Source organism: Blennius ocellaris (genome assembly GCF_963422515.1).
Source record: "Blennius ocellaris genome assembly, chromosome: 1".
Taxonomy (NCBI): domain Eukaryota; kingdom Metazoa; phylum Chordata; class Actinopteri; order Blenniiformes; family Blenniidae; genus Blennius; species Blennius ocellaris.
Window position 1 is genome coordinate 15,365,051 of NC_137650.1, and position 24,012 is coordinate 15,389,062.

At 40.9% G+C, this 24,012-nt stretch overlaps 1 protein-coding gene across 1 annotated transcript; it reads left to right on the forward strand.

The window, feature by feature from the left end:
- Positions 1-1,436: 1,436 nt before the first annotated feature.
- LOC308148973 (mucin-2-like) lies at positions 1,437-23,884 on the forward strand (the record flags this gene model as incomplete). The annotated part of the gene is made up of 27 exons (XM_080520572.1): positions 1,437-1,518; positions 1,772-1,819; positions 1,922-2,180; positions 4,273-4,387; positions 5,148-5,238; positions 5,675-5,781; positions 7,456-7,663; positions 7,767-7,892; positions 9,069-9,186; positions 11,042-11,180; positions 11,886-11,993; positions 14,604-14,673; positions 16,032-16,169; positions 16,272-16,436; positions 16,551-16,645; positions 16,728-16,854; positions 19,085-19,343; positions 19,823-19,872; positions 19,957-20,069; positions 20,144-20,295; positions 20,466-20,604; positions 20,914-21,024; positions 21,976-22,152; positions 22,670-22,909; positions 23,155-23,311; positions 23,431-23,559; positions 23,682-23,884. The coding sequence occupies exons 1-27, from the start codon at positions 1,443-1,445 to the stop codon at positions 23,882-23,884; spliced, it is 3,720 nt and encodes a 1,239-aa protein (XP_080376698.1). The 5' UTR covers positions 1,437-1,442.
- Between the last annotated feature and the right edge of the window lie 128 nt (positions 23,885-24,012).

Here is a 24,012-nt window from a genome sequence, read left to right on the forward strand (position 1 = left end):
CACCAGTATGAGCAATGATACACCATTAAAACCTGAAATGGTAAAATAGAGCAGCAGCGTTTCATTGGCAATCTAAAGTTTGAACCACTTTAATATCTTTATATTAGATTAAATGTTTTTAGGCTTCAGCGTTTTTGATTGAGATTTTTAGTGTGTCAACATTTTAAAAAACAATATTTCAAAATGTATTTAAAAATCTCTTATAGAGGTGAATTGCAACATTTCTGACCTTTTCAAGGCTATTTCAAGGTCAATTTTAAAAATTCTCAAAAAAAGAATTTAATTGATTATTATTTGTGTTATTATTAGTGTTGTATTGCGTGTTGCTACTGTTAAATCTGTGAGAGAAAGTGTAAAACGAACAACAGTTGCACGATTGATACATTAAAAATGTTTTAAAAAATTTCTTGAGTTACTTGAGTTGCAGTCTCACTGTCCTCCAACGTAAACAGTTAGATTTTTTTGTGATTGTTCATTCGTAATTGTACGATTGGAAGAATCAGAAAGAAATGAGGATGGTACCAAATATGGTCACTCGTCCAGTAAGGATTAACAGACATGACATGAATGATCTCCTGGCTTATATCGTGTTTGTTCGCCACCAATCATCCGAGACACGATTGAGACTCTTGTTTGTCACGTACATATGTTTGATTTAATGAGGACGTAGAGCCTCTGGAGGCAAAGTGGACACTATGAACACTATAAACCCTCTTTGTCACGCCATTCATGCATGTATGGATGGCGTATGGCTGGATGGATGGATGATGGATGGATGGATGGATGAAATAGCTGCAGTTCACCAAAAACCTCCAATGAAGCCACTTGCAGGCCCTCAGGACTCTTGACAATGAAAGAAATCAGGCACTTTTTCAGGTCTGTTATACATTTTAAAAAGAAAATAATCTTGTTTTTTATGTATATTTAATTATGACAATCTCTGAGTGTACAAATCCTCCCTGTGCAGTGTTGCCAGATTGGGTGGTTTTCAGCTCAATTGGGCTATTTTTGTTTACGTCTGGCGGGAAAAACAATACATTGGACTGGTTCATGGCACATGCAACGTCTTGGTTTGGGCTGGTTTTTATTGGAATGAGCGGGTTCTAAGATGTGATTGGGCTGGAAACTGTCAATCTGATCTGGCAACACTGTCCCTGTGATAACTGTGCTGCCCCACCCATGGCCCATAAACAGCAGAGACTTTACCATCACTGACACAGAAAAATGACCAAACATCGCCACCCAGAGTTTATGTAGTTCATCGGGTGCCTGTAGGCTGAAGAAACATTCGGAGGAGTGCGGCTGTCAAGAACATATTTGCAGAGTAAAAGTAAACAGCTCGTAGTTCTACGTATTGTTTAGCTCCGCCTGGCCTTACAGTTTATAAAAGGACTGGTCCTCCAGTTGAATCATCTCAAAGAGGGTCAGTCCTGAGCACCAACATGGGGGTCATAGGACTCCAGCTGACTCTATGGGTCATGTACCTGAACCTGCTGGTGGGCTCGCGGACTCAGATCGGTAAACGAGCATGAATTCTCTCTTGTGAGGTCTTTGATTGGAGGGAATACTGTTGTTTGAATAGAAGTCCTTTAAACATACCCTGCTTGCTGCTGTTGTTTTCTCTGAACGTGTACATTTCTGGAAATATCTATTGAAGTATTGTATGTGTTGTTTTATATGATAACTTGGTTTCATAGTATCATGTGATGTGAGTAATGGAATATCTTGTCAGACAATACGTCATTTTCATGACATTAATTTTCTTTTGCAGTATTCACGACTTCAAGCTCAAATCTACCGATATTGACCATAACTTCAGGTAACTAAACAAATGCACGGTATCCACAAATTTGCTCATTTAACAATTAGTTTTAATGGCAACTTTTCTATCCGTATTAATTTGGGGTTTTTGTTTTCACAGCTAATGCTTCTCACATTGGCCGAGTATGCACGACTTGGGGAAACTACCATTTCAAGACCTTCGATGGACAATTCTTCCACTTGCCTTCTACCTGCAGCCACACCCTGGCCTCGGACTGTGAGGACGACTACCAATCCTTTGACATCCAGTTGAGGCGCAGCGTTGTGGGTGGCCTCGCCACCATCAGCCTCATCACCATGAAGCTGAATGGGATACTGGTGCAGATCTCTTCCAAATTCGTCTTGGTCAACGGAGACCAGTGAGTTCACCGATCAGACACAGTGATGCTTTCTCCGGTGCCTATCCGTAAGGGTTTGTGAAGGTGACGCGCAGTGGCAGATTTTGCTATGCGTGAAGTGGGCAGCTGCCGAGAGCCGCAAGCTCACCGGGGGCTCACCGGGGGCTCACCGGGGGCGCGCTGTGCAGCGGCTCAGTTCTCCCGGAACGGGAAACTGGCCGAGCTTCAATCAGTTTTTGTGTGGTTTAGATTATTCTAAACCAGGGATCTCAAACTCCGGTCCTCGAGGGCCGCAGCCCTGCACGATTTGCATGTCTCCCTGCTTCCACAAAGCTGATTGCAATGAGCAGCTCGTTATCTGGCTTTGTGCTGAATGTGGTGATGAACCATCAGGATATTCAGGGGAGGGAGACGTGGAAAACATCCAGGGCTGCGGCCCTCGAGGACCGGAGTTTGAGACCCCTGTTCTAAACCATTTAACTCAAAGCTATCATAATACAGTCAGATTGAAAATCACACTACTTTACTGACCCTCAATGGGCAGCTGCAACAACAACAACAACAATCAATCAAAGGGACGTCTTGTTCAGGGTCAGACAACCTCAGTTATCACAATATGTGTTGCAATGGCTTCACGTGAATGTATTAAACATTTTCTGAGGATGGAAACAAAGAGAAGGAAAACAGTCACTGAAATGTGAAAACTATTAAAAAATCAATATTGAACTAAACAATCTTTAGTTTGTACATTGAATAGTGTTCCTTAAAGCCTTGGCTATAACCAAAAATTACAAGATATACATTGTCACCAACAGTGTGGTCACAGTTACCTTGAAAAAGTAATTTGACTACTGATTACTAATGACTAAAAATAGATAATTTACTGATTACTTGTTTTTAAAAGTGCCTCAGTTAGATTACAGGTAACTTTTTAGTTACTTTCAGCAGCTCCTGACAACACCCTCCATCGTCTCAATATAAAAATCACAACCGGTTTTGCCAAAAACTCAGTGCAGATCCCTGCCTGGCCTCCAATGGCTGTAATAGTAACTTGGAGAAGTAACTAATCTGATTACTGATTTGGAAATAGTAATGCAATAGAATACTCATTACTGAAAAAAAAGTGCACATTACATACATTTAAATACTTTATATCATTCTGAACATTTGTGTCAAGATGAACCAGATATAGAGGGTAACTATCTTGTCTTTGATTTGTCTTTGCTGGTGCCTGTTTTGAAAAAAAAAATGTGGATAGCTATCTTTTAAAACAAGCCAAATGATCAATCATGTATGGAAATAAGATCTTAGGTCTTGGCAAGTGCCAAATGTTTTGCAGTGAAAAGAGTAAAAACAGCTGATGCAGAGTAAATCCGTAAAATATCCCATAAACACAAGATAGTGGTCGTAGTTATAGTGAGGAGAGACTGGACAAAGAGTGGCAGAGTGTACATTTGTAAGAATAGACTGAGCTTTTGGTTTAACTTGTGTATTATTATTGGCATCAAGATAATTAAAACACACGCAAGCCACTTGAGAGGCTGTTGGTGGTAACCAACCAAGTTCCCGGTTACGTAACACCAACATGACTAAATGTACCAAATGAACCCCACTGATGGTCTGATGGTCCTTCAATCATCACATATTCCAAAACCTGTTCCCTAATATGGACACTTGCTATGCTTCATTTCACTGTCCATGTTATTTTACATCAGTGGCTGTACTCTTCAAAGTTTGTGATTCTTGTTTGGCTTTGGGTCAACCTCTCGCTGCTCCATACGTGTCTTGTTTAAATGCTTTAAAATGTTGCATGCAAGAATGAAGAAAACGTCAGTTATGCAATTTTCTCTACAGTTGTAAAAGATATACTAAGAGGCCAGTATATTACTTTCACATTCTAGTATCTGCTTTGATTGAAATCACGAAAAAGGTTTTACATAAACAGTGGCGACATTGAGAGGTCTTTGTAATATTTCGGCCACCGCATTCAAGTGTTGCACCATGTGTCACGCTTTCTGACTCATTCAGTCATTATTTGTTGTGTGACATGTATCTCAGTCTCCACTGCTTTCTGCCTCACCTTCACACACCTCTGTGTGTTTACTTGCTACAGGGTATCTCTGCCTTTCATCTCGACTGAGGTTGATATCAAGCGCACCACCTCCAGCATCACTGTGAAAGCCAACTTGGGAATCCGAGCCATTTGGAACCTGGATGACTCTCTGGACGTATGACACCCGCTCTTGCATGAAACACACACGCACGCACACACTAGCAATCTTCATATGAGCCAAACGAATCCAAGTGACAACAACAATAGAAAAGGTTAACAGGTCAGCCTGACAAACAGGGATTAAAGCATTGTGCGTGAGTTTTGGTGAGTCATGCAATGAGCTTATGGGATATGTCCTGAGGAGATAAGCAAACATTGAGAAAAAGTCTGAATACTGAATGCCACAGTGCAAATATATCTGCTACAAGTAAACATGCATGAGTGAACACTTCATGGGAGACAATATGCTTAAATGACATGGTGACTGGGAGAAAGGCTGGTTGAGATTTTTTTTCATTGTTCATGTTATTGTGGTTCAAATTCTATCAGTGAGCAATCAGAATTTAAAAAAAAATAACCTCATTCACACAGCTGGTTGTGAATTTTTCACTTCATTATAATTATGACCTGGAAAACAAAATCTTCCAGGTTATTGATCTCAAACAGTTTATCTTGTGAATTGTTATTACTCAATATATCTTAGTTTATATTTTTGATGATTAACTCTTGTCCTGTTTACAGCCCGCCCACACCGAACTGTGAGGTGTCACTTTGGTTTCTTGTCCTAAGGGATAATACTTTTTATTATTCTTTTTATTATTATTATTATTATTATTATTATTATTATTATTATTATTATTATTATTATTATTTATTGTATGTTTTGTATTTTGTCTTGGGATTTTATGAATGACTATTTTCTGGTGTTTCCACAGATTGAACTGGAAAGCAACTTCGAAGCTAAGAAGGTCTGTGGACTGTGTGGAAACTTTGACGGCATTCAAAATGACTTCCAAAACAAAAACGGTGAGATTATGGCTCTGAGTTATGGAGAGACCATTTTTACTGACATAATAACCAATGGCTGATTTATTACACACCTGCATTCATTCATTAAGAGGCTACTTTGTGTATTTGATATGGAAATAAAAGCACTTTTCAAAACTTGCAGGCCCCCAAAAATATGAAGTTGTGATTATTCGGATTGATTGAGTTAGATAAATAAAAGAAAAAAGAAAAAGCGCAACACAGCCATTGAGACTACCAGTTATACTCATATCCGACTTCAATGGATTTTAAGATTTAAAGCCAAAAAACATAAATTGGACCAAATGCGGTGTATTATAATACGGTGCTTGAAAAAACATGTCCATCAAAGCAGTATTTTTTTTCAGGAACAAAGTAAGATTTGTCAACAAGATTTAAAAAAAAAAAAATCCTTTTCAACATGTGCTGACTGTAGGCGATGAGGTGACGTTACAAGACTTTGTTGAACGTCACAAGATAAACAACGCCACAGACAGCTGTGAGGAGGAGGAGCTGGTATCCCCCCAGACCTGTGGCTGCAAGGTAACGTTCAACCTTTCCATCATATTAATCCAGATGGTTATTTTGTCGCCTCTGGAGGGGTCCGTTTATATAATAGTGCTCGGAGGAACTGAAAATGCAACTCTTTGAAAACGCACATTTTCTGAAACGCTGCTACTGCGCATGCGTTGATAGTAAATTGTTCTTCTGCACATGCTTAGTAGATGGACCATGAGAAGAGTGTTTCCTTCAGAGTGTCATGACTCAAAGTCCATATTCTCCTTGAGACTTGGTACTTTTATAGTCGTGTGTCACCGTAATAACAATCCAAAGTGGTCATCTGTCCATATGAATGTCTGTGCTCTCCCATTGTTAGTGTTTATGTACTCTGTGCACACACAAGGTTTATTACAAAAACAACCAACAGCACACACATCTTTTCAGTGTTTCTGTAGTTATGCTACTTTGAGTATACCAATAAGCTAAATATATATATAATAACCAATGCAGCAGCATCATAGTTTTCTCATTTTGTATTTCAGCTCCTCTTCTTGATTTGTAAAAGTGGTTTGGGGTTGTTAAGGTATGAAAAGACATACCATGTCTCTTCATGAAATCGTGATAAATTGGACTAAAAACAATAGTTCGAGGGGAAAACAAATAATATTTATCTTTGAATGTTTAATTTGAATGTTTCCTGCATTAATTGGTCGTGATATTTGATCCGATCCACATTTACTGTATAGCCTAAATCTAGTCTAGAAATTGGGGTGTTGGTGGACCGTCCAATGTGGTTCAGTAACACCCCAATATCAGCAACAACATTTGGGCTAAATGTAATCCACATTAGACAGTCCAATAACAACCCGACTTTAACAACTTTATTTGAGTGAAATTTGAATAAGTTTGGATGGTCCTCAGAGGCTTTACTGTACCTCTATATCCACATTGCTTCAAACGTAAAATCCTGTCTGACTTTTGTCTTGAAACAAATATAGATACAGTTGGAAAAACCTTATGAGAGCTGGAAATAAACAAAATGTGGATAAATTAAAACTGTTTTGGTCCAAAATTCCTCCTGAGCTTTCTGCAGTTCTGATTTTAACCTCAAAAAAAGAGGTTCTGATTGTGGTCAACACGAAGGCTAATATCATAAACCACCTCGGTTAGATTTAGCAATTGTGATTAGCTCATGTGATTTACAAAATGACGTTGCTCTGCGGCATGGATGTTTGCAGATGGGGCTCCACAATTTCTTGTGTGTGTGTGTGTGAGTAAAGGCTATTGCTATGGCTATTGCTATGCTGTCAATGATGTACGGTTCCAGCAGCCATCAAACATTCGTATCAGTCAAAATCTCACCTGCACTCTCAAGAGGAAGTTGCAGTATGAAAAAAAAGTCAAAATAAGGCCTATATTAGATTTTTTTTCCTAATAAATTTAAAGAGTTGATTTAAAGACACTCTAAGGGAAACCGGCTATTTAAGAACACCAGGCGAGGACTGCTTTACATATGTTCACATACGTTTTTCCACTGTGCTAGTGTAGTGGCAATTTATTGGTCTACCTGTTCATCCCCCCAGCACCTGTACTTATTCTTTGATGAAAACCTTAACAAACCCAGAATTTAACAGATTGTTACCACATTGGACCAAATCTCTCTGAAAATTATAAGAACGGAGCTTGTATCTTGTTCTTCTTTGGCTTGTTTTTCAGAAATCTTGCAGCCACACTTTCAACAGTAAAGCATTCGTCAGCTGTCAGAACCTTCTGGATTTGGAGTCGTTCGTTCGAGCCTGCATGATAGATAAGTGCAACAATGAAACTTCTACCGCCATGCTTTGTAAAACCTTCTCAGAGTATTCCAGACAGTGCGTCCATGCCGGAGGGAATCCTTCCCAATGGAGGACCGACACATTTTGCGGTAAGGGTGCTACATACAGTTAATTTAAAAGCCTGACCTGAATCCTCAGCAGAACTGTTTGATCGTGGATGATGGAGCAAAATGGGGAATTTTGTCTCCACAGCTAAAAAATGTCCAAACAACATGGAGTTCTTGGAATGCAAGAGTTCGTGTCCCAACAGCTGCTCCACGCCTGAAGCCAGTCAGTCGTGTGAAAGCCACTGCCACGACGGCTGCAGCTGCCCTGCAGGTACACACACACACACACACACACACACACACACACACACACACACACACACACACACACACACACACACACACACACACACACACACACACACACACACACACACACACACACATGAAGTTTAGATCCTTGCTGTGCTGTGTGGAGGAACGACGCTGATGAAGGTCCTTCACTTCTTCGCCTCACTGCCACAGACAGTGGCAATTATCCACTGTGTGGAATAATCATGAACTGCACAACAAACACCATGTTGTAGCTGCGGCCAGCAGCTACAATATTATATATATTATAGCATTTATTATATAGTTATGTACTTTATATATATTGAATATATGTTTTTAAAGCTCACCAGCTATGTAAACATAGCTCTACCTTAGAGTGATTATTGTCCTTGGAGCATATTCTGAATATTTCATTCATAAAATCTCAAAACAGCTTCTATATATTTGGTCCTGACTCTATGGCCGGTCAGCAGGTTGAAATTTGAGATGACATTTAAACTCAACTGTAGCATTTTAAAGACTGAGAAAAGATCTTGATCTCTGTGAGGACTCCAGCAGCAGCGATCTGAATCAATCGATTTTAGTCAGCAGGATCAGTGAAAATGCATTAATGAAGTCAACTGAAGATAAATGTATAGACCACATCAATGAAATCCTCCTGGGAGATTAACATTAATCTTCAATGTCCGGTGTGATAATAAGGCTTCTTTGTATTCTTATAATAGCTTGTCAGAGCCCATGAAAACGCTCTCTGAGGACTTCGGTCATCAAGCTGAAGACAACTAAATATTGACTTACTGCTTGCATTGGAGTATAGCTCCAACAGAAAGAGTAACTTTGTGCTTAATTTACATACTTTTGAGACAGTACTACATCTGGCAGCCGTGGTTAACAATATTGGGCCCAGGACAGAGCCTTGGGGAACACCACATGAAATATTCTCTAGCCTTGACTTGAAATTACCATCTGACACAGAGAAGTTTGTCTTTTATTAGTGATTTGAAATGGTATAGTGCTGGTGACGCGTTCGATGTGGTCCCGTCAGTGTAGCAATATACCAGCAGTGTGACTGAATAATAGGTCTGAAAATGCCGTGGACAAAAACCTGACTGCAAGCCTTCGATAGGCAGTTCTTCTCTAATATGAGTTACTCATGACTGTTTGACATCCTCAGGGACGGTCATTGATGACATCTCGATGTCTGGCTGTATTCCTGTCTCTGACTGTCCGTGTGCGCACGATGGCAGAATCTACTCATCAGGAGAAGGTTTTGCAGTGAACTGCAGAGAATGGTAAGAAGACAATGTTTCCGTGAATGTATACTCATGAAGATAGATGAATAGTTCTAGACATGTCTGCGTGTTCATGCAATAGCTGTATCAAATGTTTTTTTGTAACAAAACAGAGTGACAGCACATGTTGGTGCACTGTCAGAAACTGGTGTTTACACTTGTGTTGTCTTCTTATGTCTGTAAAAGGCCCCAACTTTGACAAATGTCTTTAAAAAACTAATATATTAGGATATATCGGAGTTTTGGTGAATTTTGTCAGAATAAAGACATAGATAATAAATAGTCATGTGTCATGTAACAGAAAAGAACTTTTTTGTTAATCATATAACCCACTGGTTTGCTTTGGAGATCCCTCAGATTTCCTTTGATATCTGGGCTCCAATCTATGATTTTCTCAAACATTACAGCAAAGCCAAACTCTTGTAGACAAATACCAGCCTCATCTCCTCGGCACACAAAGCTGGAACCTTCAAAAAAAGCACAAGGCCGTTTCTCAGCTTGAAACATCTTAGGCCCTGTTTACACGACAAGGTTTTCAAGGGACAATGGTGCTAAAAGGCAACTTTTGTTTGTTTGTGTGTTTGTTGTTTAAATGCAACCTTCTAGAAATGGCTTCCAAGAGGGCATTTTATGAAAATACTCCAACTTAGTTTCCTTGTGGATGGAGAAAATGGTGTTACTGTGCATGGGCACAACAGCCATAGTAAACAGATCTCCTGCACATGCTCAGTAGAAATACAAAATAAACAACGAGTGTCATGACTCCCAGTCCATAGTCTCCTGGGACTTGGTACTTTTGTAGTTCACAGTTACCGTAACAACAATCCAACTTCGTCGTCTGTCCATTCAAATGTTCATGTACTCACATTGTTAATGTTTATAGTGTATTGTTCTCTGCTGCATGTGTGTGTGTGTGGTTTCATTGCAAAAACAACAAACAATGCTAACTCATAGCCCTCAATCTACTCATTTTCACTTGAAACACAGTGTAAACAGGGTGCAAACATGTGTACATGTAATTTTGACAACTTAAGAGTGTGTGACACCAACAACAAAGACAAGGATTAGTAAATGAACCGTTTTTGTGTTTCTGCTCAAAAAAGCTACTAAAGGGTTAAAAAATAAAAGTCAGCAAAAACCAGTTTATAAATTTAGTTAATAAGACATCAGACACCCTTATTTGTAAACATATAAGATATATTTACCACTGTTTTAAAATTCACTTTAACTGTAACATCACATTAAAAACAAATGTCATTTACTAAACTGCAGTGGAAAGTATTCAGCTCTGCCTCATTCACTTCCTCCAGCCTGCTCCAGAGGTGCTAATACAAGCAAATAAAAGTAAACAACACGTGCTGCCTGCGGAGCTTCACTCATCATTACCAGCCCCAGCCAGCAGCCATCTCTCTGATGTTGGTGTGTGTTCAGGGTAGACAAGGTGGGAGGGGGCAGATTCAGCCTGGAGACTTGCTGTCATCGTTCTCATAGCTGCAGGTGTGATTGTCACGTAAGCAATGGAGGAAAGTTGTGACTCGTTGTGTTTTCACTCGTTCTCGTGATGCAAGGTTGTTTGGCAGAGAGTGAAACTACTTCCTGAATCCTGATCCTGACATTTAACTCTTCACCACAGTCAGTATCAGACTGGTGGTCCTCTGAGCAAGGACATCTCAGGACATATAAGTGAATGTACTATTGTGTGTGTGTGTGTGTGTGTGTGTGTGTGTGTGTGTGTGTGTGTGTGTGTGTGTGTGTGTGTGTGTGTGTGTGTGTGTGTGTGTGTGTGTGTGTGTGTGTGTGTGTGTGTGTGTATGTGTGTGCGTGTGCGTGTGTGTGTGTGTCTGCGCCCTGTCAGTGTGTGTGAACAGGGTAAGTGGGAGTGTAATGAAGATTCTTGCCCGGGAACCTGCTCGGTGGAGGGAGGAGCCCACATCAACACCTTTGATGGGAAAGCGTATACCTTCCACGGGGATTGTACATATGTTCTTGCCAAGGTATGCGAACATGAAAGGCAGCTCAGTAGAAATGTGCTTGGTGTCCCCGTTTTTGACTAAGCTGTGAAAAACAACATCTCTGTGCTAAATGATATAACATTGTTTTTGACCATTCTCCTTGATTTATATGATGACATGTCACCCAATTTACATGCTTCAAATAACAAATAAATACCAACAGAAAAATTTTGATAGCTTGAACTGTTAATAAGATTTCTAAAGACATGTAAAGGCAACATCAACACAATTCCATTTTTAATGATGCCAACTGGTGGAAACTACACCAATGGTGGCATGTTTACCCAAAGTCAGCCACAGGAAGGCTTTGATGTCAAAGCTACTTTAGCTTTGGCTAATGTGCCACTGATCTCGTGGCTTGAGTCTTAGCGTTGCGTTTGATAATGTTGCTAAACACTATATATCAGAATATCCATACAGTTTTCACAATTTTATTGTCAAACCATGAACTAGATTGACGCTACAAGTCAATCTGGATAGAATGACTCTGTTAAGTGTGTTTGTCAGCACGTTTGGTCAAGTTTTTCAAGTTTTTCGAAAACAATGTGTCAATACTGAGTACATTACACTCTTTCTTTACACTTTGTTTTCTTACACAAAGAAACAAACCTCTTACTTAGTTACATAGACCCAGATATCCAGTGAATGTTTGTTGCTGATGCTATTATTTGTCCTGTTGTGCTGCAGAGTCATCAGTTCAAATACACTGTGTTGGTCGAGCTGCTCAAATGTGGCCTGATGGATACTAAGACATGTCTCAGATCTGTAACTCTGGCCGTCTACGACAGAAATCTGGTAAGTGTCAACACAATCACACAGTTTTAGTCATGTTTCCAGTGTTTCTGGTGATTGTATGACGACACATCTACTTGAACTTCAATTCTAAGTCCTACAAAAGCTTAACACAAAACAATCTATATGATTTTGATTTGATTAAATGACCGTGTTTTTTGGCCATTTTATAACATTTTTATGTTTTCACAAATTCTGACAAATTTAGGAGGTCACACAGGATCGCAAATCTCCTATTCTTACAATTTCAACAACATCCACTTAAAACACCAAAAGACAAGACGGGTTCAGATTTTTTTGCTTTTCTTTTTTTCACGACAGCAGTTAACTGGAAACCACATAGTTTTCTTTCATTTTCACAAGCATTTCATGTTTAGATGGCAGTGTTGGGACCATTATGTCCTCATATGGATCGCTATTTATGTTTTGGTTGGCTATCGATAATGATTAATAATTATCAAAGATAGTTATTAATAATGTTGAAATTTAATCTGATCTGCATCAGATACCTCGGAGCACCACCTGTCTTAACAGGAAATGATAGCCAATTCAGTTATATCAGTCTCATAAGATATACTAAACAGTTAATCAGGAATTTGAATTAATAGTTAAATTAATTACAATTACCAGAATTAACAGTAAAGCTTGAAGGATTTTGGAGTTCTTAACACAGGTCGACATTTCATTCACCTTTGTGCTCATTAATAAAACAGCAAGTATGATTCCAAACATTATATTTATTAACAATGAAAACAAATAAAACACAGATTCTAACTACCTATATACAGCTGGGTGTGTGTAGGTGCATGTGTGTGTATGGAGAGAGAAAGAGAGAGAGAGAGTTGGAGGGAGTGTGTGTGTGTGTGTGTGTGTGACGTGTGATGGAACTACAAAACAAGATGGCGGATCACAAGAAACTACATTCCAAATGGAGGTTGTCAGAGAACAGGAGGTCTGTCCTTTACAGCTCGGCCATGTGCTGATAGCAAAAGAACAATAGAAGCTAGCCACAGCATCTGCTTCTGTGTGTCTCTGCTAAAGGACCATTTCTAGAATGAGTTTATGTGACTGCGATTTATCTTGTAAAACGTCAGGAGTCATCAGATGGTGTTCAGTTACTGTGTGATGTTGTCTTTGATGTGATATGTGTAGGATTGTGAGTTAACAAGTTAGTAAAGCAGATTAGCATGCAGACCCTGTGTCTGTGGCAGAGCTAACGTTGGTTTACAGGTTGATAACAGTGCCTAATATCATTATCATCAGAACGCGATCACTGTAACAGCATCAACACATCTTCATAAAGTTAAACAGTTCTATGCATAGCATCAAGTTTAACTAATCTCAGGTAATGCCCAGTTGTTGTTACCACTTCCTTGGAAGAGTTCGGTTGTTGTCCTGCTGGAGGGAAGCTGGTGTCTTCTCCTGTAGTTAGCACCTCCTGCTAACTGTGGTTTGCTGGTTCTGCAGGCTGAGGAGAAGAAGATGGAGTTGATGTTTCAGGAGTCCTTCTTACAGCGCCTGGTTGTCCCTTTGTTCAGACTGAGGAGCTGGTCGCTCAGGTCTGTGATGGTTTTCCTGCTTGTTCAGGAAAAACACAAAGAAGCTCTGTGAGGGTCCCTGGTCCCGTCCTGGAGGAACCGGTTGGTTTCCCTGGAGAGCAGACTCTGGGTGCTGGTCTCTGGATCAGGGGAAGGTCTGACCCTCGTGGTGGGTCAGCAGATGAGTTGAGGAGTGGAGGCCTCTGGTTGCCGGCCTCTCGTGTTAGCTGTGTGCTAACACTGGATGAGCTGCTCTGCAGCAACCTACCTCCTTGGAGTTTGCTTTGCAAGAGTCTCTGAGCGGAGGCTGGGTGAAAGCCTTTTGTCCACGTGTGACTTCAGAGGTGTCGAAGCCTGAGAGCTTCAACCAATCAGTGACTGGCTGATTGCATGGGGGGAGAGTCTTGTGAGCAGAAAGGGGGGAGGAAGGTCCTGGAGAATGTCCCCCCTTCCCCACTCTAGGTGTGAAAGACCATCACATTCCTGGGTCAGAATTCATGTCATGACTGCGTCTCATGGCAAATGAATATTGTCTCTCACTAGAAATGAACAAACTTTCTGTGGTCCTGCAGATCCCAACAGCAGCCTAATGAAAATGATCTCTTGCATGTTAGAAATGTGTCTCCAGATGATGGTGTGGTAAATGGTAGTAAACTGTTTGTCACGGAACAACTTGCACTCTGGAAGCTGTTTTCAAAAGCGCCTTTTTCAGACTCCCAGTGACGTCGTAGTGTAACCAAGCAGCCAAAACTCTATGGAAGTGTACAATTTTCAATTAAACGTCATGTAAATTGGGCTTAAATCAAATTCAAACTGTCCTTTTGAGGTGTGTCAGAACTTATGAACCAATCATAATGTCCTGATTCCCAGAAAACACTTGACTGAACAAATACAATGATCGAAGAGTGAAAGAATGACTGACTGAATATTATCTGATAATGTTGTGTACCTGTTCCCATCGACATGAAGTAAGGAAAACAGCTTTCAGGTTGTCAATAAAATATGACTAGAATTTAAAACACTGTTTGACATATGTTTAATGTACTCTGAAATGTGTCTTTTCTCCAAATGACAGAAGGTTAAAATCCAGCAGAGTGGGGAGGTCCAGCTCAACAATGTACGGTCGCAACTGCCACTGTTCACACGTGAGTTCCTTCAGATATTATCAGCTATATTACAGAATACCCACGACAGAAAAGAGGGAAGTCTAATAATGATGGTTAGAATTTGGAAAAATAATATATGGAACAAAATCATATAGGTTAAAAAAATGTCTCCCAGCAGTCTAAACCTACAGAAGAAGTTTTATGAATCTTAAATATGTTCTATAAACTTTCAATTTATAGGGTTTTTCTTATTAGCAATTTCATCACATTTAGTTTTTTCGGTTGCACAAAAAAGAACGAAAAAGAAATGAAAGTCCAAAGTCCTACTTTGGAATATTAAAGGTCCCATATTATCCTTTTTTTTTTTTTTTTTACAAATTCACATAGATGTCAGAGGTCCGATGATGCTGAATTCAAAGTGTATTTCCCTAAATCTTGATTGTCAGCCAATCTAAAAGTCCTTCTAGTTAGCTCTATAGAGAACAGGCTGTTTCCCTGTCTGTACCTTTAAATGCTAATGAGCTGTGTCTGTCTCTGCATACTATATGTTGGTTTTCTGGTAGCATTTGTGAGGAGACCCTCAACTTGCCATTTTAAAGGGTAGATCTCATCTACCCATGGGAGGGTCAAATTGAGTATCCACTACCAGAGGGAGGGGTTGTTTCCCCTGAGTGATATAATGGAGGGAAAATCTCTGAATCGCCTGTATGAGCACCCATTCACTAAAAAGTGGAGCAAGCCAGTGAGGGAGATGACAGACACTTCTGGGGCTGTGGGGGAGACGTGTTACTGTTAGACAACTATTAGAAAGTCAATTTTGCACATTATGGGCCCTTTAAAGCTTCTTCTTACTTAATATTACTTGTTAGTAATGGCTTTAGTTGTCACAAGTTCACAAGTTGTTGTTGTTTTTTTTTTTATTCTGATTTGTTCATTCTTAAACTTACTTTTCTGAATGAAAGTAACTAACATTGGCTCAGTCCTGATCTTGAGATTTGGGGTCCAGGGTTTGAATCCCAGTTACAAAAAGAAATAGAATCCAGTGTGAAAATGAACGAAGTCTTTAGCAAAAGCTGAGAATGCTGAAAATACACTATGGGTTAGTGCCATCTAGCGAAAATGTTAGATTTCTCTCAGATCTCATTACAGATTTTTTTTTTTTTTTTTTTACACAAGCCAGCTTTTCAACAAAACCATAGAAATTAAAGAAAGATGTTACCGTTGATTTTTCTTTGTTTGGCATTCAAAGAACAGATGGATGACCAAGCTTGCATGAAGATCAGAAAACAAGCCTCGGCCTCAATTCAAAATGCATGTTTGCTTTTTGTTTCCGTCTCTGTGATTGAATGGACATGTTGCTGTAACAATGAGTAACTGATGTCTTTTGACTGCCGCAGCTGAACTGAGCATCTTCAAGCCGTCTTCCTTCTACATTGTCATCAGCACCCAAGTGGGCATACAGATAACTGTCCAGCTGTCCCCCATGATGCAGGTGTTTATTTCAGCCGACAGGAGACTCAAAGGAGCCACCTCTGGTAAAATTTCATCTTCTCTTATTCGCAAAAACTTGTTCACATAAGGACTTGAGTGTACAAGCATTTGTGTGTGTGTGACTGCATACACACTCCTTTCCTCAGGTTTGTGTGGAAACTTCAATGACATAATGAAGGATGATTTCATGACAATTAGTGGACTGATTGAAGGTACGGCTGTAGCTTTTGCCAACACATGGAAAGGGCTTGGCAACTGCCCCGACGTCATAATACGATTTGGACACCCTTGCAGCCGAGAAATTGATAAAGGTACAAAAAGTTCTGTTTTTCAATGTCACTGCAATACTACATCACAGGAAACTATATTTTGGGGTTAAACTGAAAGATTCAATGCATAAGACGTCTTATACTTCTACCTCTTAGAGAAGTATGCCAACTACTGGTGCTCCAAACTGATTGATCCTAAAGGGGTGTTTGCCCCTTGCCACGCTGTCATCAGCCCCGACATATACAGAGCGGTAGGTGTGCATAACAAGTTTGCACCACAAATAAACTGCTGAACATGTTTTAATCACTCTATTCCTTCCATGTCCCCCACAGCACTGCCTGTATGACACATGTAACTGTGACAAAAGTAAAGACTGCATGTGCTCTGTGGTCTCCTCGTATGTCTACGCCTGTTCAGCAGCGGGAGTCCACCTCAGTGGCTGGAGGGCCAGCGTCTGTGGTAATTATGACATCATATATCTTCCCGTTATAATACAAAAAGTTTAGGTTTAAAGTGCCGGGCTGCTATTCCTACAAGTCTCAAGTTTAGTTATTAAATGAATTCTCTGAACAGTGCCTGATGCAATATTTGTTACAGAATTATGTCTTCTCTAACGGACAGAATTATATTTTGAAACATGTTGCGTGCATCCAGAGATGAAGCCCGAGCGTTTCTACCAAGTTGCAATTTCCTCGGTCTGCAAAACGATGGAATTGGAGCGTTTTCAAAAGGTTGCATTTTCAGTGGCTATGAGCACTGTCGTCGCCCTAAACGGAGACCAAAAAAAAATGTTACCAAAGTTTTCCATTTTCACTTTGATGAAAATGAATGTTCACATACCGACATTACCAATGAAATTGTAGCATAAAGATGCATGGGTCGTCTTCGAGAGCAAAAAGACTGTAAAGCAAAACAAAAAAATATGGCAGCATCACAATGAAATGGATCAAAGCTTGAAACTTTGACTGTATATTACACCAGTGGTTCCCAACCTTTTTCGACCAGTGTACCCCTTGAGCTGGTTTCCATGTGAAAAGTACCCCCTCTCTCGTGTGTGATTATTCGCCTTAATGTGTACTTATATTTAACCCTTTGTCTTTCTATCTATCCAACTGCTCATTTAAATAAAACAATTATTGTGAGTGTAAAAACATACCTTTCAATGAGACACTTGCGCTTGCTTGTCTTTCATAGGTCTTTCATAATTCCTTTTTTCACTGGGCTCCCCTGTGCCTGCGTCCGAGGCGATGGTAGCAGTAGCGGTAGCTGGACGTTTACTCCTGCCTAGCCATGCATCCATGTATACAGTCGGTATGCAGCTAGAGGTAGCTAGCTTCGCGAATCGTGCGCGCCCGCAGCAAGAACGTGAACCTTTTCTTTTTTTTTTTTAAAGCGCGCCACTTTATAGTCTTTTCATATTATGTGCATTGTAGTGTTACAATCACTGTGGACGAACTGCTACTCATGGAAAATAAACGTATGGCCTTACTAAAATTCATGATATAATACAATATAATATAGTATAATTTTTTTTTTTTGTGTGTGGATACTGTAGGGTAATTTATAATCTTTCTGCGTACCCCCTGCAATACCCTCGCGTACCCCTAGGGGTCCGTGTACCCCCGGTTGGGAATCACTGTATTACACCATGCTCAGATTTTTCTTCAGTTGCGCCAAAATTCTGAACTTTCATTGAAAATGTTATCCAAAATTAAAACCAGGTTGTCAGGAGTCACACACCTCGCTCCAGCACCGGATCCTCTCTGGCACTCCTGCAGGCAATCAGCTAATTGATTGTCAAGCAGTCTTAAGCCCTGCAGTGAGGTGGGTCCGGTGCCAGAGGATTGCCTAGTCTTCACTCCGCGTGGAGGTGAGTCGGTGTTGTCCTCCCCGGGGAGTGAGTGTCCTCCCCGGGGTGGTTCCCGTTCCCGTTCCGGTTCCAAGAGGCCCCCCCCCAGAGATTCCCCCGGGTCCCGTCCCGGTTCCAAGAGGCCCCCCCAGAGATTCCCCCGGGTCCCGTCCCGGTTCCAAGAGGCCTCCCTGAGATTCCCCCGGGTAGAGGCCCCCCGGAGTTCCCCGGGTCCCGTCACGGTTCCAGCTCCCCTTTCCCTGTTTTCACAATAAACCTTACTGTTTGCAAACAACTTTCTGCTTTTGGGTTCAGGACACTCCACGCGCCGGCTCCCAGCCGTGACACAGGTGGTCCATTAGGAGAAGGTTCTCCAGTATTCTAAACCTGTAGCAGCATAACTACAAAAAAAAAAAAAAATGGATTAACTTCAAAATGGATTTGAATAATTTGATTAAAATACCCAAAATACAGAGAATCTATTCATTTTGATATTTTTACCTTCCAGTTTCTGCATTTTATTTGTTTAATCTGGGTAAAAAGAAAATAAAAGAATAGCGATACCCACCCTTCCGCCCCACCACCTTCACTTGGTGCCCAAATAGTCTTAACCTGCAGCAGCAGAGCAATGAAATAGATAACCTTTAAATCATTTTGCATCAAAATGTTCAAACTAGCTAGTTTAGAAAGCTTTGATTTCATATTTCTATTTAATTAGCTTGTTTGCTTTTTTTTTAAGTGCAATTGAAACTTTCAACACAAAATAACTTAAAAGTGATATTTGAGGTTGCACTGGCCTGATGAAAGACCTGATTGTCATGATCTGTTTCTCCCAAACAGGAGAATTCGGCACAACGTTGTGTCCACAACAGACAATATATAGCTACAACATGACGTCCTGCAGTCGAACCTGCCACTCCCTCAGCCAGGTTGACTTCACCTGCAAGACCAGGTTCGTCTCAGTGGACGGCTGCGGCTGTGCAGAGGGAACATACATGAATGAGGAGGGCCAGTGTGTGGAAAGCCTCAAATGCCCCTGTTACGATAAAGACACCATCATCCCTATTGGACAGATGACCCAAAAGGATGGAGTTGATTGGTAAGTGCTGAATATTAAAGATGTTGGAGATTTTGGGTTTGTTTTTGGCACTCGGTTATTTTACTAGTTTGTAAATCTTTGAAGAAGCACTTCACATGTGTTTTACATGTGAAACACTTCAAATAAAACGAAGTGTGTCATCACGCCTAATCAAGAATATTTAAATGAGGGTTTTGTGTGCTTTACATTCTGTTCACGCGGGATCGATCTGCTGGAGTTGCTGTGATTGTTTGCCTGTGTCACTATGGAGCGGGTCCATTGAGCCGTCACCAGCACAGACACACGTGTTGACTGAGGACGTTATACACATTGTTATATCACAATATAATGGAATTTGGGAGCAAAACTCTAAATCAAAGTCTGCAGTACAACAAACAAAATATCTGATGGGCTAGAGGTGACTCATCCAACCACTAAATAATAAAAAAAATTACAAATGTAAAATTGCTTTCTTTTCTTTTCTTCTCACTTTTCCTCAGTGTGTGCAAACACGGATATCTGAACTGCTCCGGACAAATAAAGACCAAGGGTATGTCTCTGTTTGTAGAGTGCACACGAGTTCCATAATGCCATGGCGAGTTCAAAAACTCTGAATTTGTCACTCATCATTCAGACCCAAAGTCTTGCGTTGCCCCCATGAAGTACTTCGACTGCTCTCAAGCGCCGCTGGGGGCCACTGGGGCCGAGTGTCAGAAGAGCTGCCGAACACTGGAGATGCCCCCCTGTGTGAGTACAGCACAGTTACTCCACCATATGTAAAGATCTTTGTCGTGGCTCATTCACCTTTCGGTCGGCTACAGATGCACACGGGCTGCACGTCAGGCTGCATGTGCTCAGATGGCCTGCTGTCAGACGATGCAGGAGGCTGCGTCAACAAGAGCGAGTGTCCGTGCTATCACAATGGAAAGACGTACCAGGTTCATGACACGCTGCAGGTCGACTGCAACACATGGTTTGTACTGTGCATTAAAGACTCACCAGCAGCATATCTATGGGTATATTTCCAAAAAAATATCGAAACGCTCTCTGTTTCTGTTTGGATATCTTAAAACCAAAAGCATATTTTCCTCTGGAGTTTTTGTGTTACATTTAAGATGGTGTCTGTGTGTGGTTGCCTTGCAGCTCCTGCAGGGGAGGAAGGTTCTCATGTACCACCGACGTGTGCAACTCCAAGTGTGCCATCTATGGTGACGGTCATTACATCACGTTTGATGACAAGAGGTTTGACTTCAATGGACAGTGTGAATACACACTCCTCCAGGTAACGTGGCAGAGGAGCAGAAGTGTGAACATTTTGTTGATTTTGAAAGTAATTAATGGGAACAGATTGGGGATGTGTGTGTGTGGCTCTATCAAGACTCCTGATACGATCTCCTGCTGCTGGGCTGGGGGTGGAATCTGAGTCCAGATAATGCCATCAGATTGTTGTTGGCTTTTTTTATTGACACGTAAAGCATGTTGTGATGTACATCTCCTTTTCTGTTGCATGCTGTGGCTTTCAAGCATTGGCACCAATCATCCAACTACCAATAAATCATGTGACAATATCTTTTGCCTTTCTCTCACTTAGGACCACTGTGGCAACGGGAGGACCAGTGGGAGCTTCCGAATCATCACTGAGAACATTCCATGTGGAAGTCATGGAACCACCTGCTCCAAGACCATCAAGATCTTCTTGGGGGTAAAAACAGCCCGCTCTCACTGGACACATGTTTCTTTTCACATATCAGATCAGAATATATGTCTATAAATACCAGAATCAGAATTGGGTTTATTATCAAGTATAGTTTACACAATATGAGGAGTTTGTTTTGATGAAACTGGTGCAACACTGTAAATCAAACAAGGTAAACAGTGGAACAGGATGTGTGAAGAACATGTTGAATCAAATTCATAACCCTGAAACCTGTGGAATGTGAAGGAGGAAGCAACACTGAACTGAAATTATACTCAAATTGGAAGTTCAAGACCGGTATTTCACAGTGAATCTATTTTGAATATGCATATACGCCACCATGGTGGTCACTGGGGAAAATGAAGGCGTTAAAAACAAATAAACTAAACTATGGGTCTGCAACCTTTATGACCAAAACACACGTTTTTGCTATTTCCAAATAAATACAATTTGTCTGGAGCCACCAAACATAAACAATGAAGAAAAACATCTTTTTCAAAATTGGGATACAAATTAAAATTTAAGATGCATCCATGAAGTGTCATAGGTATAATTTGACATATTTTATTACATTTTTAGCTGTTGTAGCCATTTTTAGAGATTTTTTCATGATTTTAATGGATCTTCTCAGTGCAGTTATTTTATGCATTTTGGCTATTTTAGCCTTTATAGCCAGTGATGCCGATAACGCTGTACTTTTTTCAGTAACGTGTAATCTAACGCCTTGCTATTTGTAAACCAGTAATCAGATTAAAGCTACTTACTATTGCAGCGTCCAGCAGGAAGAGTTTCTTGTCTGTAAAACTGACACACGTTGGCGTCACAACCATGGAGCTGTTTTTGCATCCAGCAGTGACCTCGGGTGCTGGACCCCATGATGTCACTCTCCTCGGACCTCTGACCTCTGTGTGTTTGTGTGCGTGTGTGTGTGTGTTTGTTTGATCTTGATGCCCACAGGACAATGAGTTCCAGTTTAAAGATGACAGATTCCATGTGGTGAAGGGGAGCAACCAGCTGCTCTACCATCAGGTGCAGAAAATGGGGATTTACCTGGTGCTGACTATCAAGAAAGGACTTGTGCTCATGTGGGACCAGAAGACGAGTCTGTTCATCTCAGTCAGTGAAGAGTACCAGGTAAAGTCTGCACAATACAGTCACCTCAGCTTGTTTATCCCAGAGCAGCTACACCATCAAAATAGGCAGAATTGGTGACACCTTTTAGTAATGTTTTTACATTACAATGACATCATTTTGCACCCAAGCATGATTTCAGCCACCAAATCAAGTGCACAAAGACAAAAACAGTCTAAATACTATAAAAAGGAGGCAGAGTCACTCTGCGGTGCTGCTCTGCTGCCCATGGCACTGGAAATATCTAACAATAACATACGTTTATATGTATGTTTATTGAGACATTAAAGAAAGAAATGTGCTCGATAAGAGGGTTGATAGTGAAGCGCTTGGATATGTGAGCAGGTCTGACCTGAGTTCTCAAGAGACTTTAAAAGGCTGGGTTCATAAATCTATTTTTACATTTTTGGGGGGCTCGGGGCTTTGTGGAGACAGAACGGACCAAAAATGTGAATACCGATACAAGATTGCAGTCCTTGATTGATTTGATTGACTAGATTGATGTGTTTTCGTCTCTCAGGGTAAAGTCTGTGGTCTTTGTGGAAACTATGACGGGAACAGTAAGAACGACCTCACCACACGCTCTCAGGAGACAGTGGCAGATGTTCTGCTGTTCGGTAACAGTTGGAAAGCGTCGTCCATCTGCCCTGATGCCCAGCTCATAAAAGACCCCTGTGAGTTCAACCCGTACCGGAATGCCTGGTCTCAGAAGCAGTGCAGCATCATCATCAGTGCCACCTTCACGGATTGTCACTCACAGGTAACCCCAGTCACAGCCAGCATGTTGCACTATTTTTGCCATGGTCAGGAAAATAACATGTATTGTGTTGCTTTTGTGTGGCTTTTCACTCCTTTATCACTCATAATAATACAATAGGAGCCAAACCTGCATGCTGACTTGTATTGCTAACAGTACTGTTCTCTCCACAATGCAACTTGTTGATTATCCTTGACCTTTACTGCGCTCACTTATCTCACTTATTACGTTCTTATTGTGTGTCGCAGGTTGATCCTGGTCCATATTATGATTCTTGTGTGAGAGACTCTTGTGCTTGTGACTCCGGTGGTGACTGTGAGTGTTTCTGTACTGCTGTGGCTGCCTATGCCAAAGCATGTAATGAAGCTGGAGCCTGCATTCAATGGAGATCTCCGAAAGTGTGCCGTAAGTTTGGCCTCTTCATATTTGAACGAGTCAAACTTGGACATCCAAAGCACAATATGTTTGCCATAGAATGCAGGTTATGCAGAAACTGCTGATGAATCATGTTTGGTCTCTTACAGCTATTTTCTGTGACTACTACAACTCCCATGATGACTGTGAGTGGCACTACAGGCATTGTGGAGCTAAATGTATGAAGACGTGTAGGAATCCATCTGGAGAGTGCTCTCCTCTCATCACGAACCTGGAGGGTACAGTATAACCATTGTCAAGCATGCCAGTTTTTGGACTGCTGTGATGACTTTTCAGGTTACAGTTTCACTTAACTTGTGTTGCTTGTAAAGCTAATTGATATGTTTCAATGGTTTTCCAGGCTGCTATCCACGGTGTCCCGCAAGCGAACCCTACTTTTATGAAGAAGGTATGACGTGTGTGGCCTGGAAAAATTGTGGATGTTATGACAATAGAGGCAACCACTTCGATGTTGGAGACAAAGTTCCAGGGAACAACTGTTACAGCTGGTACGTCTCAACTCAGATCTGTCTCAGCGCGGGGATGTCCAAAATCGGTCCTTGAAAGCCAGCTTCCTGCATGGTTAAGGGTTTTCCCAATTGCAACACACCTAATTGCAATGCGGGGCTCATTACTGGGCTTTTCACAAGCTTGATGATGACATCGTCATTAGATTCAGGTATGCTGAAACA